This window comes from Erinaceus europaeus, chromosome 18, assembly GCF_950295315.1.
Source record: "Erinaceus europaeus chromosome 18, mEriEur2.1, whole genome shotgun sequence".
Lineage (NCBI taxonomy): Eukaryota > Metazoa > Chordata > Mammalia > Eulipotyphla > Erinaceidae > Erinaceus > Erinaceus europaeus.
Window position 1 is genome coordinate 15,647,173 of NC_080179.1, and position 23,845 is coordinate 15,671,017.

The following is a 23,845-nucleotide window of genomic DNA, read 5'->3' on the forward strand; positions in this document are numbered from 1 at the left end:
TTGAAGGTATGAACTAAATAGAATCATGTATTCTATAGAAATTATATATTAACTTGGGAAATATTTAAAATTATTTTGCAAGCCTTTTATATTCTTACAAAGATTTTCTTTTAGGAACTGGAATAAAGGGACCAGGTGGTGGTTGAGTGCACACATGACAGTTCGCAAGGACCCAGGTTTAAACCCCTGGTCCCCACCTGCAGGGGGAAAGCTGCACAAGTGGTGAAGCAGGAATGCAGGTGGCTCTCTGCCTCTTTCCTTCCCTATCTCCCTCTGAATTTCTCTCTGTTTCTACCCGATAATAAATAAGTAAAAATATTTATTTAAAAAAAAACTAAAATAAAAATCTGGGTTTGGTGGATTGTGTGAAAGCAGTCTGGGGAAGGAGAGGAAGGAGGGAGGGTTGGAGACCTTGGGGAATCTGGTGCAAGATGGCAGAAAGAACACAGGTGGCTGTGAGACGGTCTGCAGACATTTATCACAGGGAGATGCGCTGTACCCTGTGTCAGCAACTGGGCTATCAGCCACTAGCCCCTCTTCCAATAAAGTAAAGGGAAAAAGCCTGTAAAGTGGTGCTTTAATCTATTTTTGCAAATACATGATTACCATATTCATTATATGATTTAGTCTGTTTTATGAATTTGAGTTGTGTTGCTGAATTCAGACTTTCACAGAAGCACTGGAAGTCCTTTATTTATTTATTTATTCATTTATTTATTCCCTTTTGTTGCCCTAGTTATTTTATTGTTGTAGTCATTGTTGGATAGGACAGAGAGAAATGGCGAGAGGAGGGGAAGACAGAGAAGGGGAGAGAAAGACAGACACCTGCAGACCTGCTTCATCGCTTGTGAAGTGATCCCCCTGCAGGTGGGGAGCCGGGGTTTCAAACTGGGATCCTTCCGCCAGCCCTTGCACTTTGCACCACATGCGCTTAACCTGCTGCACTGCCGCCTGACTCCCAACACTAGTTTTTTTTTTAATTTTCTCGACCAGAGCACTTCTCAAGTCTGGTTTATGGTGGTGTGGGAGATTGAACTTGGGACCATTGGTGCCTCAGGCATGAAAGTCTCTGCATAACCATTATGCTATATACCCCCCACTCTCATACTAGTTTTTTTATTGTGCCACTACTGTTAAAATTACTTCCCTGAGGGTCTTGGCATTGGCACACACCATTGAGAGCATCTGTTACCATTTACATGGACCTGAGTTCAAGCCCCTCTGCAGAGAAGAAGCTTCGTGAGTAGTGAAACAGTCCTGCTGATGCCTTCCCCTGCCCCCTTTATCTCTTTATCTCCTCTTCCCTCTCAATTTCCCTCTGTCTTATCAAATACTTTTTTTTTTTTTTTTACTTTCCAACAAATTAACCTGGGGGAAGAAAAGTAGTCATTAAAAACTCTGATAATTTTCAAGTTCCACCTGATAACTTACTGAATTTTAACCTTCCATATTTCCTCTGGAGTATAATACATATTATACTCCATATTTTCTCTGGAGTATTGACCAGTAAGCTTTGTACATGATGTTATTTTCTTACTGTGACAGATCAGGGTATAAGTATTTACAATTTTCAGTGTTGTTGTTAAAGTTCGGGGGCGCCAGCTGGCCGGGCTAGCATTGCGGCAGTAGAGAGACTCGGGGATACACAGCTGGGCTGAGAAGCTGCAGTTTAATCTTTATTCACGAATGGGAAAATCACCACACCATGTGCTTTTCCATGTTTTTTCCTCTGCTGCTACTGTTGGGACTCTGGGCATCCTTAGCATATGGGGTGGGGAGAAAGAGAGATGCAAAACTAGCAAGGACCAAACCATTTCTCTCAGAGGTAGGGGGCAGGGGGCCAAACCAACACAAAGAATGCCAACAATCCCCCCTTTTCTTTTTAACTAAATGACCACAGTATCAGGGGTGTGGGGTGAATAGAAACCTATATCGTACAGGGATTTTCAAAAAAGAAACTGGCACAAACATGGAGAAACATGTAAGCGAGTAACAAGAACCAGTGTGCTGCCAAGGGAAGGCCTGAGGGGGCCATTTTTTGCCTCTGTGGGCAAAACTTTATCAGCTTAAAAAAAAAACATTTCCTGCCTCTCGGGGGCGTACTTGCCTCCACGGGCATTTTCTAGCATGGGGGGAGGGTGAGGCCTAGAGTCCCAAGGCATGGCTGCAGTCAGTGTTTGAGAAACCCAGCAGCATAAAGGGAAGCCGCTAGTTTTGTGCAAAGTGTCCGAGGTGTACCAGTGAGTCCGATAGAAGCGAGTCCAAAGCAGATGTCCACCGAAGAATTGCCAGGGGGTGAATTGTTGCACTCCTGTCTCGATGGGGAATGTCAGCCATCGGAATTCTGCTTTTCTGTAGAGAACTTGGCAGCTGCAATTTACTTACTATGAAACAAAACTTGTAGCAGGTTAGAAGTTTATCACAATTGATAACTCTATCACAATTGGAAGTCTTTTTTAGAATGATTTTAAGGTTTTTAAAGTTTAAACAATAGAATGTCAAAAGATAGACATAAGAATCAAGGAAAGAAAACCTCAGGCATGAGAATCATTAGCATAGCCATTGTGTAATCTACCATTTCTAATAGAGAAGGTAATCGAGAGTTTTACATATCAACAAGTCCGGCTAGCTCAGTCGGTAGAGCATGAGACTCTTAATCTCAGGGTCGTGGGTTCGAGCCCCACGTTGGGCGCCATTTGTCGTTAAGGTTCGGGGCGCCAGCGGGCCGGGCTGGCTTCGCAGCGGTCGACAGAGACTCGGGGACACACGGCCGGGCTGAGAAGCCGCAGTTGAATCTCTATTCACGAGCGGGCGCATCACCACACCACGTGCTTCCCCATGTTTCTTTCTCCGCTGCTGCTGGGACTCTGCGCGTCCTTGGCACAGGGGGCGGGGAGAAAGCGGGCGCGAAACCAGCAAGGGCCAAACCATTTCTCTCAGAGGTTGGGCGAAGGGGGTCAAACCAACATGAAGAATGCCAACACAGTGTCGTCTTTGTGTTAACTGTGTCTTTTTTAAATAACTTTTTTTTTAAAGATTTTATTTATTTATTTATTAATGAGAAACATAAGAGGAAAGAGAAAGAGCCAGATGTCACTCTGGTACCTGTGCTGCTGGGGATTGAACTGAGGACCTCATGCTTGAGAGTCCCATGCTTTATCCACTGTGCCACCTCCCAGACCACTTTAAATAACTTTTTTAATATTATCTTTATTTATTGGATAGAGACAGCCAAAAATTGAGAGGGAGGGGGAAGATAGAGAGTAAGAGAGACAGAGAGACACCTGCAGCCCTGCTTCACCACTCATGAAGCTTTCCCCCTGCAGGTGGGGACCAAGGACTTGAACCTGGGTCTTTTCACACTGTAACATGTGCACTCAACCAGGTATACCACTACCTGGCCCCTTTGCTGTGTCTTTAAAACCCCAGAATTTTAAAAATTGAATTGAATTTTGACTATTAGTATGTCTGTTTTTGAAGATAATTACACCACAAGAACTTGACTGTGATTAGCCTTGAACTTTGGTACCTGTCTTACATAATGTCAGTATCAGGTCACCTGTTAGAGAATGACAAACTGTGTGGGACTGTGCTGAATTAAGCACTTTAATGGTGTGTTAAGTACTGAGTTCTGAGGTTCCCCCCCCCTTCATTGAATTTTTTGGTTTGTTTCAGAAAGTTTGCTAAGTTATAACAATTTTACAGTCCTTGGCAAGTAAGTATTGCCCTGTGGCCAGGGTTGTGGAAACCATGACTTATTAAAATTCTACTTGGGGAAAAAAGACTACTCCGGGTGAGTTCTGTGACGGTAGAATGACATTTATTTGGCAGCTCTAGATGTTTCCCACTGTTGAACTTGCCCTTGTAGCTGAAATGATTTGTGCATGTCTGTAGAGTTTTATGTGCACTTTTTTCTTTTCTTTTGCGTACTGAAAAATCTCAAATTACTTACTGTTTTTTTCTGCTGTGGTCTTAAAGACTCCAAGTGGTGTAGTAAGTCTATTTTGACCTGTTTAAAAAAAAAAAAAAGATTTTTGTGACATTTGACACAAACATGATTTTCAGTATTCTTCAGTAACTTTTATACTCATGTGAAATGTTCATATAGTTAAACCTAATTAACTAGGATGTCACCTGGTCCCCCTAATTTTTATTATTAAAATTCATTTATAGAAAGTTGGGCGGTAGTGCAGCAGGTTAAGCGCAGGTGGCGCAAAGTGCCAAGGGCCGGTGTAAGGCCAGTGTAAGGATCCCGGTTCTAGCCCCCAGCTCCCCACCTGCAGTTGTCTCTCTCTCTCCTCCTCTCTGTCTTCCTTTCCTCTCTCCATTTCTCTCTGTCTTGTCCAACATGGACAACAATAATATTAACTACAACAATAAAACAACAAGGGCAACAAAAGGGAATAAATATTAAAAAATTGATTTATCAGAACCAAAATCTGTAAGACCTCCACTTTAACATGTACACATAACATAATTTCATCTAAGATTATTAATCTTATTCAGTAAAGTTCTTGCCTGTAGTATACTAGGTTTTAACTTAAGTAGAACTTTTAAAATTTTGTATTAGTGATTTAAAATTGATTTCCCAAATTATGAGGTAATGGGTATAGTTCCATTCCGTTCCCACCATCAGAGTTCTGTGTCTCCATTCCTTCCACTGGGAACTGCAGTAGTTCTTCCAAGGTCACAGATAGGGGATGATTATTATTTCTATAACTCTGTATTTATGTATATTCGTCTTCTCTTTTTCTATGATTTTGCCTTCTCTTCCTTTTGAAGACACACTTACATATATTGCTACTTTCATATGTCCTTTCTTTTCTTCTCTCTGGGTTACTGATGGAATTGGGGTTCAGAGCCCTCTGGTCATCTTCCATAAACATTTACCCCTTTGGATCAAAATTCTTGTTGGGGTGCAGAAGAAAGGAATTCTGGCTTCTGTAATTGCAGGACATTGGCAGATTGATCAATACCCTGGCCTGTTAAGTAGAACTTTATATGTTTAGATTGATCTGTCAGATTTTAAAAATCAGTGTCATTTGTAATATAAGGAATTTCCTTTGGGGGTAGGCCAGTCTGCATGTTAGTTTGGCATATGTGACTTAACCATAAGATGTGAGAATATCAGTTGCTATGTATTTTGAAAACAAGAAATAGTCCAAATCTAGAATTTTATCTTTGGCTTGGAAATTGAGCAGTCAGAGTTTACTACTTATGTCCCTCCCTCCTTTATCCCATTCTTTGTCTTTAAGAAATGAAGGGGTCTTTTTATTTATTTATTTATTCCCTTTTGTTGCCTTTGTTGTTTTATTTTTGTCATCATTGTTGGATAGGACAGAGAGAAATGGAGAGAGGAGGGGAAGACAGGGGGAGAGAAAGACAGACACCTGTAGACCTGCTTCACTGCCTGTGAAGCGACGCCCCTGCAGGTGGGGAACCGGGGGCTCAAACCGGGATCCTTATGCCGGTCCTTGTGCTTTACGCCACCTGCGCTTAACCAGCTGTGCTACCACCCAATTCCCTCCGGGGTCTTTGTTTTTTAAAGATTTACTTTATAAGGGGGAGAGTGACCAGAACACAGCTTGACTTCAGTGTATGTAGTGTGTTAGAGCTTAAACCCAGAGACTCACACATGCAAGCCCTTCATTCTTCCTCTAGCCACTTCCTCTGCCACAAAAGGAACTTTATGACTGGAATATAATGAAAGTCAAAGGGGAGCTGAAAGGACATGAATTTTCAGGAATGAGCCAAGACACTTAGCCTATCTTCTGTGAAGACAGAGAAAAAAGACCCTTTCTTACTCTCCCTTGCCTTGTTGGCATATAACAAGTTCTTATCAAGGAACGTCTTACTGGCAGTAGTACAGATCCGGAGAACTTGCTTTGCAGAGGGATGAGGACAGACTTGTCATGCCATTGAAAAACGGTGGATCCTGACTTTCTCAGTTTTGGATAATAATGGTGTAAGCTCTGTAGGAAATAGCACCGTAGAGTCTGGCTAAAAGGGAGACAGTTCCCTCAGGAAACAAACTGGAGCTAATACACTTGTACTCTGGGCTGTTGTTTCTTTAGAATGTGATTCTGTGCTACTTTGACTACTAAATATTAAACTTTCAAACATTTCATTAGGATCTTGTGTTCATGAAAATAAGTAACCTTGGACGGAACTATTTTTATGGTTTGTCTCTGCCAAACTGATTTTTTTTCATTTGTACCAGTTCTTATATGGTATGTTATAGGGAGGTAAGTACATTTAGTTAGTTATACATTCAAAAGACTAAGGAGGATAGCAGATCGTTTCTCATTCATATAAGCATTGTATTTTGGTTATCTCAATGAGTTTTAGTATTTTATTTCTAAATTTTGACTCTATCTTTTCAGAATCTTTAGAAGAGCCAGATATTCTTGACAACAGTACAGATGAGACAGATGACAAAATGCTAGAAAAAGAGCAGACAGACCAAGCGCTTGACAAAGCATCTGTCACAGAAGAAGAACCAGAGAAGAAGCAAGAGGCTGAGAGTGAAGAAACCTCAATCAGTGAAGCCAATTCAACAGATTCTGGAGCTGATGCTCTTCCTAACCCTGATCTGAGTGCGGAGTCTCTGCTGACCATGTAGTAAATGCTGCCATGTGCCTTCAGCTGGGTATTTGCAGTCTTGTTGATGTCGGTTCTTTCTTTCTTAGGTGATGCTTTCTACCCCCACCCCCAGATAACTTCTTGATAGCATTTGAATTCACATTGCTCGCCTACTCCAATATGTCACAGGTCTAGCTTCTGGGAACTGAAATAAAAAACAAATGATATCAGTAAAGTTCCCTTGAATGTACAAAGATCTAGACTGGTTAAGACAAATTTTGGATTTCTTCCCATTCTGTACATAAGCAAGCATGAGAACTTATTTTCTGTATAGGTGATTTTTAAATATTAACCATTTTGGCAGAGGAGGAACTCTAGTTAAGAATAAGTTCGAATAGTGATTTTTTTTTGAGGAATGAATTAATTTTTGAATATGTCTTTATGAAAACTGGCTAGAATTTTAACTCCCCAGCTGTTTGCCAGGAGTAGGAGGGATGTGTAAACATTTACATTAAGTGATATGAAACATCACTGCAATCACATAGGAATTGGTACGAATTTTCAGTAAGAATATAATTCAACAGTCAAGTGCAGTGTTTTGTTTGTTTTTTAAGAAGTCTCTTATTTTGCAGCTGGGCCAAAGGCACATGATGTCTGTGATTTGCTTATGTTTACATATTAACATATAGGAACCATCTCTGCACTTGACTGTACTTGAATTCTGAGCATTATTTATATTTGTAGAATAATGACGATATATAAGTGAATATTGTGCTATTGTGTGTATTTTGTTAAGGAAAATAAAGATGATCTGGCAGCAGTTTCTTTTTGTTAACTGTTCAGGCTTCTTCAAACAGTATTTTGGTGTATTGCTTATATTACCTTAGAAGACTCTTAGTAGGATGAGCTCATGATAAGAGAATATTTTATGATGCTTTTATTCAGACTTGCTACCTTTCAAATTCAGGGAAATAGTTAAGTTTAGAGATTCTGATCAGTAGATTTTTCTGATTTAGAAACACTTGAGGGCATTTGTAATTTTGAAAGACAAATACAGTTTATGAAGATAGGTAGTTATTGATAGTTCCTTAGATTTAATACTTACCCAGAGGGTTAACAGGAAGAAATTTTGACCTGTGATAGTGATTCTTGGCCTCAATGGTGTGGTTATCTTTTCTGACTTCCATTTCTCTCTCCTCTCCCTTATTGAAAATAACATTGAAATCAAGTTAAGCCAAATGGGGAAATATATAGGAATGGTACGTGACAAATACTTCCAAGATGTAAACAGCATATTAAAAATTAAATAAAGTAATATTTATTATTAAAATTCATCTCTTGTTTTAATATATTTTATCTGGTAGTCTTTAGTTTTAAGGAACAGAATCTATTAATAGTCTGAGGCACCAAGCTGTAGTGACTAGAGTTTTTGAGGTTACAGAAATGGGATAAAGTACGAGCTCTATAATCTTGAGCAGACTTTTTACATTTGTAAAATAGGAAAAATATTTACATTGAGTATATGGAGACTACTCAAATTAATTTATGTAATGTGCACAGTTCACTGATAGTTAATAGATATTAAGTAAATTGTAGCATTTCATTAAAATATGAAAGGGCCATAAATTCTTTTGTAGATAATGACATTTTAAAGAAATAATAGCAACCTTTAACTGCTCAGAAACAAGTTAAAGACTTTTGCATCCACTTTTCATCTGTATGTATATAAATATGTAAAGAAAATAGGAAACTGAACCTCTATGAAATATAATCTCTATGGAATATAGACTTTTTTGAGTGTCATCAGGTTTTGTGTATTATTTACCCATGAATATATTTGTCATACTTTACTAAGTCTTACTTTAAAACATTCAAATTATGGTGTATATTGCTTGAAAATTAAAAGTTCCTTAAGAAATATAATTTATTTGAATCAAGAAGAAGTGAGGAATATCTTTGAAAGAAATATAGAAATGAACACTCTTGCCTCCTTCAAGCCTTCAAAACATTCCCACTTGGTCTTTCTCATTTAACAGGACCCTTATCTTAGTGAGCAGCTAGAGTGTCAACTCTCCCTCTCCCCTCTACCTGGGTTTGAAGTTTCTGTCTTCTAAACATCTTAACAAGAACTATTAAATGTGTTTTGTTTTCTCTTTGCCAACAAACCTTTGAAGATTGTTATTTGTAGATTATGGAAAATTGGAATGTGGAGAGAATAACCAAGTTGGAAAGTGGAAAGTCTGAGATTTGAAAACCAACAAATGACTTCCGAAGTCCTGCTCTTAACTGACTGCTGTGCTGGCCTTCTAAGTCATTGCTAACCCCCTTCTGTTTCCCTGTCTGGAGTCTGGTCTACTTGCTACCTATTCTGTGTACCACTGCTTGAATGAGTTTTCAAAGTTGAATGATGAATTATGCCACACACATTATTGCCTAAAGCTTTTCAGTCATTCCTCCTTGATCATAGGATGAAATTCAGACTTAACTAGCGCCTTCCATTGACCCAAAGCCCCCTGTGATGGTTTTGGTTACACTATTTGGACCATCTTCTACCCCCACCCAATTTTAACGTAGCTGTAATGTTTACTGTGGTTTGCATATGCAACATTTTTTTTTCCTAATTCCCATCATTCTTCTCCTCCTTCTCTTGTAATTAGACACAGGGACATTCAATAAATAGTCGTTGGATTGCATTAAAATTGTCTGTTAAAACCCAAATTTGCAAATTTTGCAAGTTGTTATGTTTTTCATTGTTTAAGTTGGTCTTATTTAACGCACTAGGCACCATTAGTATTGTTACAGAGAATAAGTAAATCAGTAGAGCTACAGCTTGTGTGTGGAGATAGGTACTATATATATGCTTTCTATTAAGTGTTTTATGCTGAATGTCAGTTAAGTGGCATATATAAGGCCACAACTAGCAGCTGAACTATGCTAGCAGACTCAACTCTTGATATCGTGGGTGGCGTTCCAACTCTCTGGGCTGCTGACACTTTCAGATAAGAGTGAAAGATACCATTGCACTGAAAGTCTCCCTGCATATTGTACTTCCAGTTGGTGCACTAGCAGCTTGAACCCGGGTTGCACAAATGGCAACAGTGATACCCTTCTGTGAGAGCTGTCTCACTGACCCCGCCTCCCTCCCACCCCAGTTCCAACTCTTCTTGCAAGATGCTATGAACTGCCAATACTACACTGTCAATACTGGTGTTATGTTTAAGACTACTTTAAAATGTGATGTCTTATGTTTGCAGCTTGCAACAGCTATTTAACTATTTAATGGTTTTCTTATAAAACTATTCTTCTCCTTCTTCTCCTTCTCCTTCTCCTTCTCCTTCTCCTTCTCCTTCTCCTTCTCCTTCTCTTTCTCCTTCTCCTTCTCCTCCTCCTTCTTCTTCTAGCGTTTGCCCTTCTTCTGTAGCCAGTCAACAGCATCAGGTTGAGCCTGATATAAAACTATAATACTATTTTGCTCTACGCTACATATATATCTTTTTATTAAATGGAAATGCTGATAAGACTGTAGGATATAGGGTACAGTTCTCACCCCTAGAAGTCCATATCCCAGCCCCTCCCCTGATAGCTTTCCTTTTCTTTAACCCTCTGGGAGTATGGACCCAGGATCATTATGGGGTTGCAGAAGGTGGAAGGTCTGGCTTCTGTAATTGCTTCTCTGCTGAACATGGGTGTTGGCAGGTCGATCCATACTCCCAGCCTGCCTCTCTCTTTCCCTAGTGGGGAAGGGCTCTGGGGAAGTGGGGTTCCAGGACACTATTATCTAATTTGTGTGCAAATCATTAAGGCATTAGAGAATGGGGATAATTTATGAATTTTAGGTAGCTATTCTGAAATAACGATACTTTAGAAATTGGAAGGAAATAACATAGTAAGTTCTCTTTCATAAGATAATTTAAATTTCCTAGATAAAACTACAGAAAAAAGTACATTTGTTAGAATATAAGTAAGAATAAAAATAAGAGTACATAGTTAAAAATCTTAATAAGTTTTATCCATAAATTAGTTTGTCTCAGTTTAATTTCACTCCTCAGAACAATCTATGTTTTCTACTCTAATACCATTTATTTATTTATTTTTCTGCCTAGGGAGGGGAAAGAAAGAAAGGACAACACTGAAACTTCTTGCAGGGTGAAGACCAGCCTCAGACGTGGGCTGCATGCCTGGCAGAGAGTGAACTATGAAGTGAGCTGCTGGGATGGCTCGAAGACTGTTTTTGTTAAAAATCCCATCATTACTTCTTTTTAAAGAATTTATTTATTCACGAGGGAGATAGGAAGAGAGAGAGAGAGAGAACCAGACATCACTCTGGTACATGTGCTGCAGGGGGTTAAACTTGGGACCTCATGCTTGAGAATCCAGTGCTTTATCTACTAAGCCACCTCCTAGACCATATCCAAGACTAGTTTTTAAAGTCACTTAATTTTGTTTTTTGACTCATGCATTTTATTTAATTTTAGTGGTCTAATGTTGATTTACAGAATTGTAAGATAATGGGGCATAGTTTCCACCATCAAGAGTTCTGAAGGTCACAATTTAAATCTTTATTTATTTATTTTTATATTGAGGGAGTATTCATTTACAAGGTAGTAAGTTTTAGTACACATTAATATTATTTAGATTCATCTTTTAAATAAATTGCAGATTTACTAGATAGTGGGTTTCCCAACTGTCTTTTGCCAGTGTGTCTTTTTATGAAGTCTGTATTTCCGTATGGTTCCCTTTCATTTTATCCAGGAACCTTGTTATATGTGGCTTATCTTTTTAAAAATTTTTTAAAGTTTTTTTTTAATTTTAGTTATTCCCTTTTGTTGCCCTTGTTTTATTGTTGTCGTCGTTGGATAGGACAGAGAAAAATGGAGAGAGGAGGGCCAGACAGAGGGGGAGAGAAAGATAGAGGCCTGCAGATCTGCTTCACCGCCTGTGAAGTGACTCCCCCTGCAGGTGGGGAGCCGGGGGCTCGAACCAGGATCCTTTTGCCGGCCCTTGCACTTTACACCACCTGCGCTTAACCCACTGTGCTACCACCCCACTCCCATATGTGGCTTATCACGCTACTCATGGACTTTAGGAGAAGAAAACACTACATATTGTTCTCTAATGTTTGTTTTTTTTTCCCCATCCAGGTTTTCTGCTTTATTAATTTTCTTTAATTTTTTGTTTAAAGTCATCCTTTTTTATTTGGCAGCAAATAATAGAAGTTGGAAGTACTTAGAGAAGACTAAAAAGTGTTCTCAAAAATCTTCCTCATAAATTAGTTTTTTAAAGTCCTTATTCCAAGATTATGTGAGAATAGGCCAGGTATTTAAATGCCAAAGACTTTTACCAGATCCCTGGCGCCTGGTTTAGGAAAAGTAGGAAAAATAATTTAGTTTTTGTCAGAATAAATACTTCTTAGTCTGATTTTGAAGAGTGAAGAAAATAAGGAATTAAACAAGCATTTTTTGAATACCTTCTCTTGGTCAGGCACTGTACTCTGGGGACTCTCAAATATATTCTACAGTTTGAAGAACAGTAATATGAGGATATGAAGTTTTCAAGCAGGGGGTTAGATCAATTCCTCAAGGCCACAGAGTGTATAGATACTGTACATAAAATCTGAACTTAGGATCTTTTAAGTTCTCGTCCATTTTATTTCCTATGAATTCTTTCCTTTGGTATTTGAAAGAAATAGGTGAGTGTTCTTAGTGGTTCCTCCTAGTTCTGTGATAATTCAAGTTTTGTTTCTTTTGGGTCCTCTCTTAGCTTACCTGACTCTCCACTCACATAACATCCCCTTAAGATTGCTTCCTAATACTGTTTTCCCTCCCAGACTGAACAGACTGACTATAAAGGCAAGGTCATGCTCATTTTTGCTTATTACTTATTAGTCTGACAGAAGACACAATAAAGTGTCTGTTAAATTGGTAATATATGTATGTACACACAGAATGGGAAATACTGCTGTAGTCTTACTACAGATTTAAAAAAAATTATTGGATAGAGACACAAACTGAGAGGGGAAGGGGATATAGAGAGGGACAGAGACAGAGACCTGCAGCCCTGCTTCCCCACTTCTGAAGTTTTCCCCCTGCAGGTGGGGACCAGGGGCTTGAACCCAGGTCCTTGTGAACTGTAATGTGAGCGCTTAACCAGGTGCACCACCACCTGGCCCCCTTAACTACAGATTTTATGGTATGGGGGAAACTTGCAAATTTTGGATTATTTCAACTATCAAGTAGAGAAAGGGCTAAATAAACTTGTTGCTCACAATGCAGGCAAATTCCAGTCCTCTCCTTTGCTCTTTTTTGATTCATAATCCACACTGCTGTTGAAGCCTTACAATACAAAGGGGGAAATGTTCATTTGTGTATTGTAGGCTCCTTAGATGACTTCTGATGACGCCCTGCTGACTAAAAATCACTTTCCCAGCTGTAACTCCTATAACTCTCATGTGTGGCCACAGATGAATGTTCCTGTACTGATCTTAATGACACTATCCTAGTAAACTCATTTCTTTGAGACCCATCTTTATCTGTGATCTCTGTCATTATTCCTAAGCATTTACTTCCTTTTTGCCTCCACTGTATGCCATATCTGTAACTTGTAGCCTCCTGCTCATTGGTTCCTTACTGTCTGCTTTTCCTATTGTAAGTGCCAAAGATAGGCTATGCTTCTAATATATTTATTTTCTGCATGTCAGAAGACAAAAAACAAAATCAAACTGGGCACAGTGCCTGCTATAGGCATGTTTAGAGAGTGAATGCATATGAATAAGTAACACTTCGCACCAGTGATTGGTGCTCTACTTTTCACTGAAACTTCCTAAAAATACAGGAATGGGGCTATAAAGTGAAAAAGCTAACACAAGAGTTGAGCACATGGAAGCTAACTGGGCATATTGAAGAGGGGGAGGAGTCCATCACTTTTTTTTCTCTTTGTGCCTCAAGGAATAACAGATGAATGGGAATGACATCAGTGCCAATAAGCTGGGTGGAAGCACAATATAAGCTCTAACTCACATAAATCTATTATTTGGGGCAAGATGTCTAGATTGTATATACAATAATTGGAATTTAAATGCATTTTTAAAAATCATTTACTAGGGTGTAGAGGTTTACATTACAGTTGTTGGCACATCGGTACAATGTCTCATCTCTCTTTGTAGGTGTCTTCCAAAGATACCCATTTCCAACCTAGTGCCCTCTGCTTCCCCTCCCACCCCTTCCTCCCCGGAGTCCTGTGCTCTGGTGTACTACGCCACACCCATAGCCTCTCTTAAAGTTCTCTATTTCTCCACCTCAATACCATATTTTTCTTAGTTACGAAAGGTCATGTTTAAAGCCGTGTGTGTGTGTCTGTGGTTGGGGCAGATAGCTCAGCTAGTAGAGTGCATGACTTGCATGCCTGTCTTGGGTTTGATCCCCAGCACAGCATGTACCGGAGCAATGAGTGCTCTCTGACCTTTCTCATGTGAAACATGCTCCGGTGTTCATGTGAGATAACTCTTTAAAAAAAACATGTTTCTGATTTTTGTCTTATTTCTGAACAGTTCAAGCTTATAACAACTGATGGACTTTTCTGTATTAAATTGCTTTTGTTAAACTCTAGTGGGAACTGTGAGCCTTGCATGTGTGTAAGGAGAGTCCCTCTTTCGGTATATAGACCATAGGAATTTGGATCTTAAAGTTGAAAATTTACCTCAATAAACCACCAACAGGAAGTATATACCATATGTAGCAAGTATAACTCATGCTTGAACCATACTTGTAAAACATGTCACTCATATGGTTTATTTTATAAATTATAATCATTATTCATAATTTCTAAAACTGAAACAGGCTATTTGTGTCTCACTGTCTATAGCAGGGATTTTAAAAGCTTTGCTTACATGCCAAGAGTTGATCTGTTTTATTAAAGTACAGTGCTTTGCTTAAAAAAAGTCTTTTCCCTAGGTAAGTAATATTAATAATTTTTGGAATGGATTTGTATTCAGAATTACTTGTTCACTAAGCCAAAAAAATAGAATGCCTTTTCAGAACAGGATGCTGTGAATTTTATAAGATAATTGAGTATAGGTTGAAATAAACTTGATATAATCAGAACATGTTTTGGGTAGATTTGAATTATTTACAGCATGTTTTATCTTTATTTTTAGAGACCTGTGTCCTCTTTGTACATATACCTGATCTTTGTAACAAGCCAACCTCTTTTGCTTGAACTTGATAAAGTTAAAAGGTGTTTTATTTAAAAACAATCATTACAGAACAGTGGGTTTTTTTCCTCCTTGCTGTTGGCCTTCCTGGTCCCTTTAATTTCTTTATTGGGGGAGTAATTTTTACAGTCGACAGTATATACAATAGCTTGTACATGCATAACATACAACCCCCACTAGGTCCTCTGCCATCACATTTCAGGACCTACCCTGCAAAATTCTAACACACACTCCGAAACAGCTGTTTAGGTTTTGGTAAATTCTGATAAGACCAACCTGTCCACCCAGGACACAACTGCAAGCAATAATTTGAAGCAAGGCTTACTGTCTAGCACTCCTATTACATGAGGACAGCACAAAGCTACTAAATTGTATCTCGGGCTAGTAGTGCTGTGTATTTGGAATGGGAAGAGGAGGGATGGGAAGCAGATGACTTCCCTGTAATACAGAAGGGGAATTCAGGGCTGCTGTGTTCCAGATGAGTAAGAAGAGACATGGTGGCTGGCATTTGCGTTTTTTTAACCGTGCCTCCAGTAGACATGTAAACAATTCAATTTGTGCATTATAGGTTTTATTGTCTCTAAAGAGTGATTTATGTCCTTCTTTTTGCGTTATTGTCCACAAGGTACTGCCCTCTGTCAGAGGGTCTATGCTATCTAATTTTTTAGACCTTTGTCTTCATTAGTACAGCAATTTTAGCTTGTGATCGTTGTCCTAGACCTCACTGATAAGCCAAGACAGTGTAAGATTCATAGTGCTGACATCTAACCTCGCTGCTGGCTTTTTGACCCTTCTGCTTCCGAAACATGGATTCATTTTTTCAAAGCCCAAAGTAGAACTCCATCTATTTTTCATACACATTGTGGGCAGTTTAAAGGTTGTTCAGAATCAAATATTGTGCTTTCAAATTTGATAATGTATGAGTACAGCAGGGTGACCTTTGATATACAGTCATACATCAACATGACAAGAGCAGTAAATGTAGCAATTACCTCTACGGCATTGAAATGGTGCTTTAGTTTTCATCTTCAGAGCAATTGCGAAAACAAGTATCTATCTCAGTTACAGTTACGAATTTTATAAAATTAAGCATGGAATTGTGCTCACTTATGCACTTAGTTCTGACATAAGTTTGACTTTCCAAAGGTGCCGTATTAGTCTTATATCAAAAGATGTTAACTGTTGGATTCATATTATTAGAAAGATTATTGCACAGATAGATTTTTTGTTTGTTTTTTGCCTCAAGGGTTATTGCTGGGGCTTAGTGCTGCCTGCACCATGAATCCACTGCTCCTGGAGGCCATTTCCCCCCTTTTGTTGCCCTTGTTGGAGCCTTCTGGCTATTGTTGTTGGGTAGGACAGAGAGAAATGAAGACAGAGAGGGGGAGAGAAAGTTAGACACCTGCAGACCACCTTCACCGCTTGTGAAGCGACTCCCCTGCAGGAGGGGAGCCAGGGGTTGGAACAGAGATCCCTAGGCTGGTCCTTGTGCTTTGCGCCAAGTGCGCTTAACCCGCTGCGCTACTGCCCAACCCCCGTACAGATAGATTTTATGAGCTGTTTATATTACAAAAGGGTTAAACACTTTCTGCACAAGAGTTTTGCTATGTGTGTCTTGAAATATATTGAAGTTTTAGCCCAGTCATCTAAGAATTCTTAGTGATGGTGGGTCTTTATGTTACGGCAACACACAGGTAGATTATAGCATATGCCACCGTCTGTAGGATAGTCACCCCATTGTATTAATTCATACAGTCACTTCTGTTTTTAAAAAGATGTATTTAGGGGGCCAGGCGGTAGCGTAGTGGGTTAAGCACACATGGTGCAAAGCACAAGGATCCCCAACTGCAGTGTCCCAGGGGTCTACTCCTATAATCTGTTTCTGAGGGAAAGCATTATTACATACCCACCCTATTAAGCTTCTTAGATATTAAGTGTCATTTGACTCACATAAAGAGTAGGGAAGCTTCGGGAGCCGGGCGGTAGCGCAGCGGGTTAAGAGCACATGGCACAAAGTGCAAAGGCCAGCAAAAGATTCCTGTTCAAGCCTGGGGCTCTCTGCCTACAGGGGGTCGCTTCGCAAACGGAGAAGCAGGTCTGTAGGTGTCTGTCTTTCCTCCTGTCTTCCCCTCCTCTCTCAGTTTCTCTCTGTCCTATCCAACAACACCAGCTATGACAATAACTACAACAAGCGCAACAACAACAAAAAATGAGGAAAAATGGCCTCCAGAAGCAGTGGGTTTGTAGTGCAGGCACTGACCCCCAGCAACACCCTGGAGGCAGAAAAAAAATAGGGAAGCTTCCAGTGGAGGGGATGGTACACGGAACTCTGGCGGCGGGAACTGTATGGAATTGTACCCCTGTTACCTTATTATCTTGTTAATCATTAAATCACTAATAACTATTTCTTGACATAGATGATCCTAATCTCCATACTATAGATAAGAAAACTGAAGTAAAAAAAAGTAACTTATGTAAGGTTATACAACTAGTATGTGGCAAAAGAAAGAGTTGAAAGTGGGTGGATATGATTATCAAATCCATGCTTGCTTCACTGTCCACACCACCTTGCCTTACTGATCTGTCACCAACAGTGCATTTCTCTTTCACACTTTAAAGTGCTTAAGTGATTCTATAAAATGCTCCATAATAATGCATTCAGTATTCTGAAAAATGAATATTTTTTTTTCTTTTGCCTCCAGGGTCATGGCTGGGGCTTGGTGCCTGCACCATGAAGCCACCGCTCCTGGAGGCCACCTTTACCCCCTTTATTGCCCTTGCTGCCTAGCCTCGCTGCGGTTATCACTGTCATTGTTGATGTCGTTCGCTGCTGGATAGGACAGAGAGAAATGGAGAGAGGAGGGGAAGACAGAGAGGGGGAGAGAAAGACGGACACCTGCAGACCTGCTTCACCGCCTGTGAAGCGACTCCCCTGCGGGTGGGGAGCCGGGGACTTGAACCGGGATCTCTACGCCGGTCCTTGGGCTTTGCACCACCGCCTGACCCCCGAAGAATATCTTAACTCCTTTAATGTGCAACTCTTCTGACTGTATTGATTTTGTGAAACACTATTTTTACCTTATTTTAGAAGTCAAAAGATAACATCATGCTAGCTGCCTGGGAGATGGAACAGTGGATAAAGCACTGGATTCTCAAGGGTTGATCCCTGGTTGCTCAAATGCCAGAGTGATTTTCTGGTTCTCTTCCTCTCTCTCTTTTATTTTATTATTAAATAAATAAAGTCTATAAAAAAGTGCATAAAACTGGGGGTTGGGTGGTGGCACACCGGGTTATGCACACATAGTACAAATTGCAAGGATTCATGCAAAGATCCCGGTTCGAGTCCCTGGCTCCCCATCAGCAGGGAGGTCGCTCCACAAGCGGTGAAGCAGGTGTCTTTCTCTCCCCCTCTCTGTCTTTCCCTCCCCTCTCAGATTCTCTCTGGCCTATCCAATAAATAAAATAAAATAAAATAAAATGTAAAATGGCCACCAGGAGCAGTGGATTTGTAGTGCATACAGAAAGCCCCAGCATTCATCCTGGAGGCAAAAACAATCAAAAACAAAAGAGAATCATGATCACTGGTGGCTCCCTCACTGAGGAGCACTGCATATTCATTCTCCTTTTACCACTGATTGTCTCTTTGATGATATTGGACAGAGTGGATCTAATTTGTGACAACAGCAGAAAAGATGTTTAAAAGTTGTTCTGTTCATACTACATTATTTTGGGTATTAAGTGAATTTCTAAAACATCTGATTTCTTTGAGTCAGCTCCATGAAAAATTGTCTGTCTAATGGAATTTTCACTGAAAGCACTGCAGAAAAATCTATTTTTCATCTGTCAAAATGTTTTCTCAAGTTTATATCAAATGCTGGTTTGATTCGTACTATGAGGTAGGCTTCTTTCTGAACTAGACCTCATTGAGTGATTTACCTTCAACTCGCCACTTAGAACAGTGCTTGGAAAGAATATATTTCTGAGTCTGTTTGTTGCATTGAGTTGCTTCTTAGCAGGACAGGGTGCCACTGGTACAGATGTTTTTTTCTCCTCTAAGATTTGGTAAGCTTAACAAGTTAAGAACTGGAGTGAAGAAACCTCAGTTTTGGATTTCCTTTTGCCTTTATGTCTTCTACTGGAGTTGGAAGGAAGTGGGCTGCTGCTGTTTGCATTCTACCTGGTCGTTGGGGTATCGGTGTCCAGCTGCCTAGGCTTTCAGTTAGAGCTTCTGACCTCTGCAAAGACCTCAGATAGGTTTGCCACCTTGTCTGGCTAGTCCCCTTCTTTGTCCATCCTTTCTCTGAGATCATTCCTTACTCACTTAGTAACTCTATACCCCAAGTATTAGTCAACAAACTAGATTTTCCTGAAAAACTTTCAGAGATTACAGACAAGCTGGGTTATGGCCAGGAGTGATTCTAATTTCGGTTACTCTTCTACTGAGAATTAGAGTCCAAATTGTTTTAAATATTTATTACATTCATTAGCCTAAGGAAGTGATTTTCTTAGCCTTCAGCCACCAACCTTCCCCTTCATTTTTACTGCCACCACGTGACTGAGTTATAGCCACCTTGATTGTCCACGTGGTAGATTATCTAAGCCATTTGAGTTTTCCTCATTCATTTTCTAGTTATAGAGTTTTGACTTTATTACTGCCTTCCACCTGGAATGACATCAAAAAATACAGTCAAGGTTATGGTAAGATATTACTATTGTATATGTATGTTATGGCAAAAGGTTTGGTGAAGAGAGATTATTGACAGAAGAGGAAATCTGAAGCATTCATATGGATTGTACCTCCATGCATTTTAATCTTTATTTAATGACTAGAGACAGCCAGAAATTGAGAGGTAGAGAGATAGAGAAGGAGAATGACAGAGAGGCATCTGCAGCAGTGCTTCACCACTGGCAAAGCTTTCCCCCTGCAGGTGCAGACTGGGGACTTGAACCAGGGTCCTTGCACGATGTAATATGTGCATTCAACCAGGCCCTCCATGTAGTTTATTAGGTAGCATGCACTATCAATCACAATACTTATGCATTAGAAATAATTATTTTTTACATCCTAGTTTGCTTGGGTAACACACATATTTCATTAATTTGCAATACTAACAAATGAATTTTTTTTTCAAATGAACTTTTTTTCTTACTAGCCGTTTGCAAAGTCAGTAGCTGTTTTTTTTTTTTTTTTCCTCCAGGCTTATTGCTGGGCTCAGTGCCTGCACCATGAATCCACTGCTCCTGGAGGCCATGTTTTCCCCCTTTTGTTGCCCTTGTTGTTGTAGCCTCGATGTGGTTATTATTATTACCATTGTTGATGTTGTTTGTTGTTGGATAGGACAGAGAGAAATGGAGAGAGGAGGGGAAGACAAGAGAGCGGGAGAGAAAAATAGACACCTGCAGACCTGCTTCACCGCCTGTGAAGTGATTCCCCTGCAGGTGGGGAGCCAGGGGGCTCAAACCGGGATCCTTACACCGGTCCCTGCGCTTTGCGCCACGTGCACTTAACCCACTGCGCCACCGCCTGACCCCTGTCAATAGCTGTTTTTAAGGTTGATCTATGAGTATCTATAAATATTAGCACTTCTATAAACTATCGTGACGTCTTTAAGTAATCGAAGGCTCAGCATGAAAGTTGTGTCCTGGCTTAAAACCACTACTGATTAAAAAGTTCTTCTAATAGTTGAATAGGCTACATTCTCAGACAAATATCAGAGAAGAGCATTTATTAGAAAAGGTACAATCACGTTGGATATGCAAGGTAAATAACCTCATTAAGAACAGAATCGGAAAGTGGCACAGAACTATTCAAAGAGGTCAAAAGAGCGCCAGCAAGGTAAGACAAAAAGCAGTTATGAAAGTCAACTGCTGCTTTTCTTTTGTATAATATATATATTAATATTAATATGTACTTGCTGAATAAAGCAGATTAAAAGGGCTAGGTGCTTAACATCAATAAGGTGACAGAAAGAGTCCTGAATAAAATCTTTCAGTAGAAAGCAACAAAATAGAATGTAGCCTGTTGGTCATACATTAATTGAACAATCCCAAAGGTCAAAAATGCTGATTATCATAAGCGTGTCTTCAAAGGGTTGTAAATAAAGAACTCCGTCCTGGCTCTAAAAGCTCCAATAATCCTTGGCCACATATTTCCCGAGCATACAGATATTACCTGGGGGTATTTTGATTAGCTGTCTTCCTGCTTATGTTTCCTTGATATTTTGGTGCTGAGTACATGTATACACCTTTGACGGTGCTCTAGAAAACCTCGAGACTACCAGGGCCTCAACTTGTAAACTTCTTTCTTCTCCAAAACCAGTCTGGAAGAGTGAAATTCCCATGAAATCGAACTGATCCTCAAATTATTGTCCCAATGACAGGACAGTAGAAACGTAAAAGCATATTCATGGAATGGGTATGGTTCCGCTAATGTCGTGCAAGGCCAGTTGAGAAGTGCATGAGGCAAGCTACAAAAAAGCCATTATGCTCATCTTTTCATAAATGCATGATTTGTTTTATTCTTAAAACATTTGAGTTTTAAAGTTTCTGTGCTATGCTTTCTGAGTAGAAGTGTAATGAGCTTGAAAACCAAAGTAGTGTTCACCACTGTGTAGAGAAAAGAAGCTTTTGTTGAATGCAGCCTATTTGAGTAACTTTTTCTAAAAATCCAATTTACTTTTTTATTACTTGTCTCATTAACCCCAAGATTTAGAAACTTATGAATACAATCTTTGGAATAATGGTGACAATGCAAAATATTTTCAGTGACTTGGCTTTTATAAGAGAATATCTTCTCTTAAACCTTTTTAAATTAAAATGCTCTGACATTTTAAAATTATCATGCAATACTTATATGTGATTTATACCCAAGTTTGAATCTACCTGTCTTAAATGTACACTGAACTTTTATTTATGCTTTGAAACTATAGTAGCTAAAAAGCATAAGTGTTTCTGATATTATGTTTTGCCATCTCCAGCTAAGAAGATTGAAATCTTGAGAAACAATTTTCTGAAGAGATGAAATTTTATGCCCTCCTGAACCCTTGGGGGGGGGGAAATCGCCTCTCTGTTTGCTCAGAATATGAAACAGGAAAACAGTACAAGTGAAACAGACAGATATGCTATGCACGTCACATTTCTATTTGTGTCGTTTGAAATGGTTTAAAAAAGATTTGGGGGGATATTTATTTATTTTTTTAAGAATAATATGTACAAATAATATTTGCCTAATCTTGTTGATCTAAGAATCTCCAAATCAGATGTATTTATTTCCTGGGAAATATGAGTGATTACTTGGCAGCCTTTATATTCTGAAACTTCACAGAGAATATGTAGAAAAGATTCTGGAAGTTATTTATAGTGGTAACATTTCTGGAGATAGGAAAAGAATCCTGCCATACACAGCTTCATCTCCTGGACCTTTAGAGAGCATTCAGTGGACTCACTGATCCAGTGGGTGGACAACAGAATAGGTTACAGAGGAAGAAAGCATTTTAACAGGCAAAATGTTGCCTATATTTTAATTGCTACATATTTCAAAGAGAAATGTAAAGAATTTCTGCATATTGCTAGTTCTCATCCTTCTGACAAATGGTAGTGTGGATAATAAATTCAGTATTATTGAAATGAAGATTCTGTACAACCCAGAGTGATACTTGCAAAAGTGCTATTATTACTGTAATGAGTTGACAATACATGCAAGTATTTTAGGGTGGGGAAGTACATGGTTTGCTCTAGTGGAAAAATTTTGGACTTAGAGGGGAAGAAGGTTTTTTTCTCATTTGAAAACTTGGTTAGCTAAATCATATACATAAAATCTTACATCGAAGGTAAATTATAAAATTATAACTATATAACTGAGCAAAATCATCTGTCAAAAGCAACTTGTAAACAAAGAGACATATATCTCCATATTTATATTTAAATTTTATTTGTAACACCAAAGAGTTTCCTAGGCTTAATTACTCACCTTAATTAACAGTCTTAGCTCCAAATAGTTTGGCTCATTCCAAAAGCCTAGACTTGTTTCCAATGATTTGCTACCATTAAGAATATTTAGGGGGAGCAGGCGTAGCACACCGGGTTAAGAGCACATAATGTGAAGTGCAAGGACTGGCAGGATCCAGGTTCTAGTCCCCCACCCCCACTCACCACCTGCGGGGTGGGGGGGAAGTCGCTTCTCAAGTGGTGAAGCAAGTTTGCAGTTATCTGTCTTTCTCTCCCTCACTCCGTCTTCCCCTCCTCTCTTGATTTCTCTCTGTTCTGTCCAGCAGCAACAACAATGGAAAAAAAGATGGCCTCCAGAAGCAGTGGATTCATAGTGTAGGCACCCGACCCCCAGTGATAAGCCTTGAGGCAAAAAAAAAAAGACTTAGATGTGTAGAAGGTAAACTGTGAAGGCCCCCTTCTCTCTACGCACCCCCCCCCCATGAAGTGTCAATGTTGCTTTGAGAGGTGACTGCTTTCAAGACCAAGTATATGACTTGAAGTGGATGACTTCGAAGGATAAAGCACATTTGTTTACTGTGGATTCCTATCTTCTGTATTACCTTTGTCACGCATTTGTTTACTGTGGATTCCTATCTTCTGTATTACCTTTGTCTTAGAAACACATCTCTTTTAGACTTCTAATTTAGGAGTGGCCTGGACAGTGGCATAATCGATTATGCACTGGATTCTCAAGAGTGAAGTCCTGAGCTAGATTCCTGGCTTTGCATGTGCCAGAGTGATTCTGGTGTTCCCCTCTCTCTTTCTCTCCCTCCCTCTCTCTCTCTCACACACAGGCATGCATGCACTCTCTCTCTCACACACACACACACAGACACACACAGACACACACAGACACAGACACAGACACACACACACACACAGACACACACACACACACACACACACACACACACACACACACACACACACACGGCTTTAAATCCAGGAAGCTGTTGGAGTCTGCCCTGATTTAAAGCACTTAGAATCACCTAACCTTAAAATTTCTGAGGCCATGTTCTCAAGAATTATGGAGAAACGATCACTTGCCAGCATGCACAAAGATGG

The 23,845-nt window shown here is 39.6% G+C and overlaps 1 protein-coding gene and 1 non-coding gene across 8 annotated transcripts in view; both read left to right on the forward strand.

Moving 5' to 3' along the window:
* The window catches only part of LNPK (lunapark, ER junction formation factor), a 67,040-nt gene extending 59,124 nt beyond the window's left edge, over positions 1-7,916 (forward strand). For 6 of the 7 annotated variants that reach the window (XM_060177666.1, XM_060177668.1, XM_007524684.3 and 3 more), the window contains one exon: positions 6,384-7,916. In XM_060177666.1, coding sequence (XP_060033649.1) covers positions 6,384-6,622 — 239 coding nt within the window. In that variant the 3' untranslated portion in view covers positions 6,623-7,916. The remainder of the gene's footprint in view (positions 1-6,383) is intronic. The other variant, XM_060177670.1, reaches the window with a different exon arrangement.
* On the forward strand, positions 2,620-2,692 carry TRNAK-CUU (transfer RNA lysine (anticodon CUU)). Its single transcript has one exon. It is a non-coding gene; the product is annotated as a tRNA-Lys (tRNA).
* Positions 7,917-23,845: the final 15,929 nt, after the last annotated feature.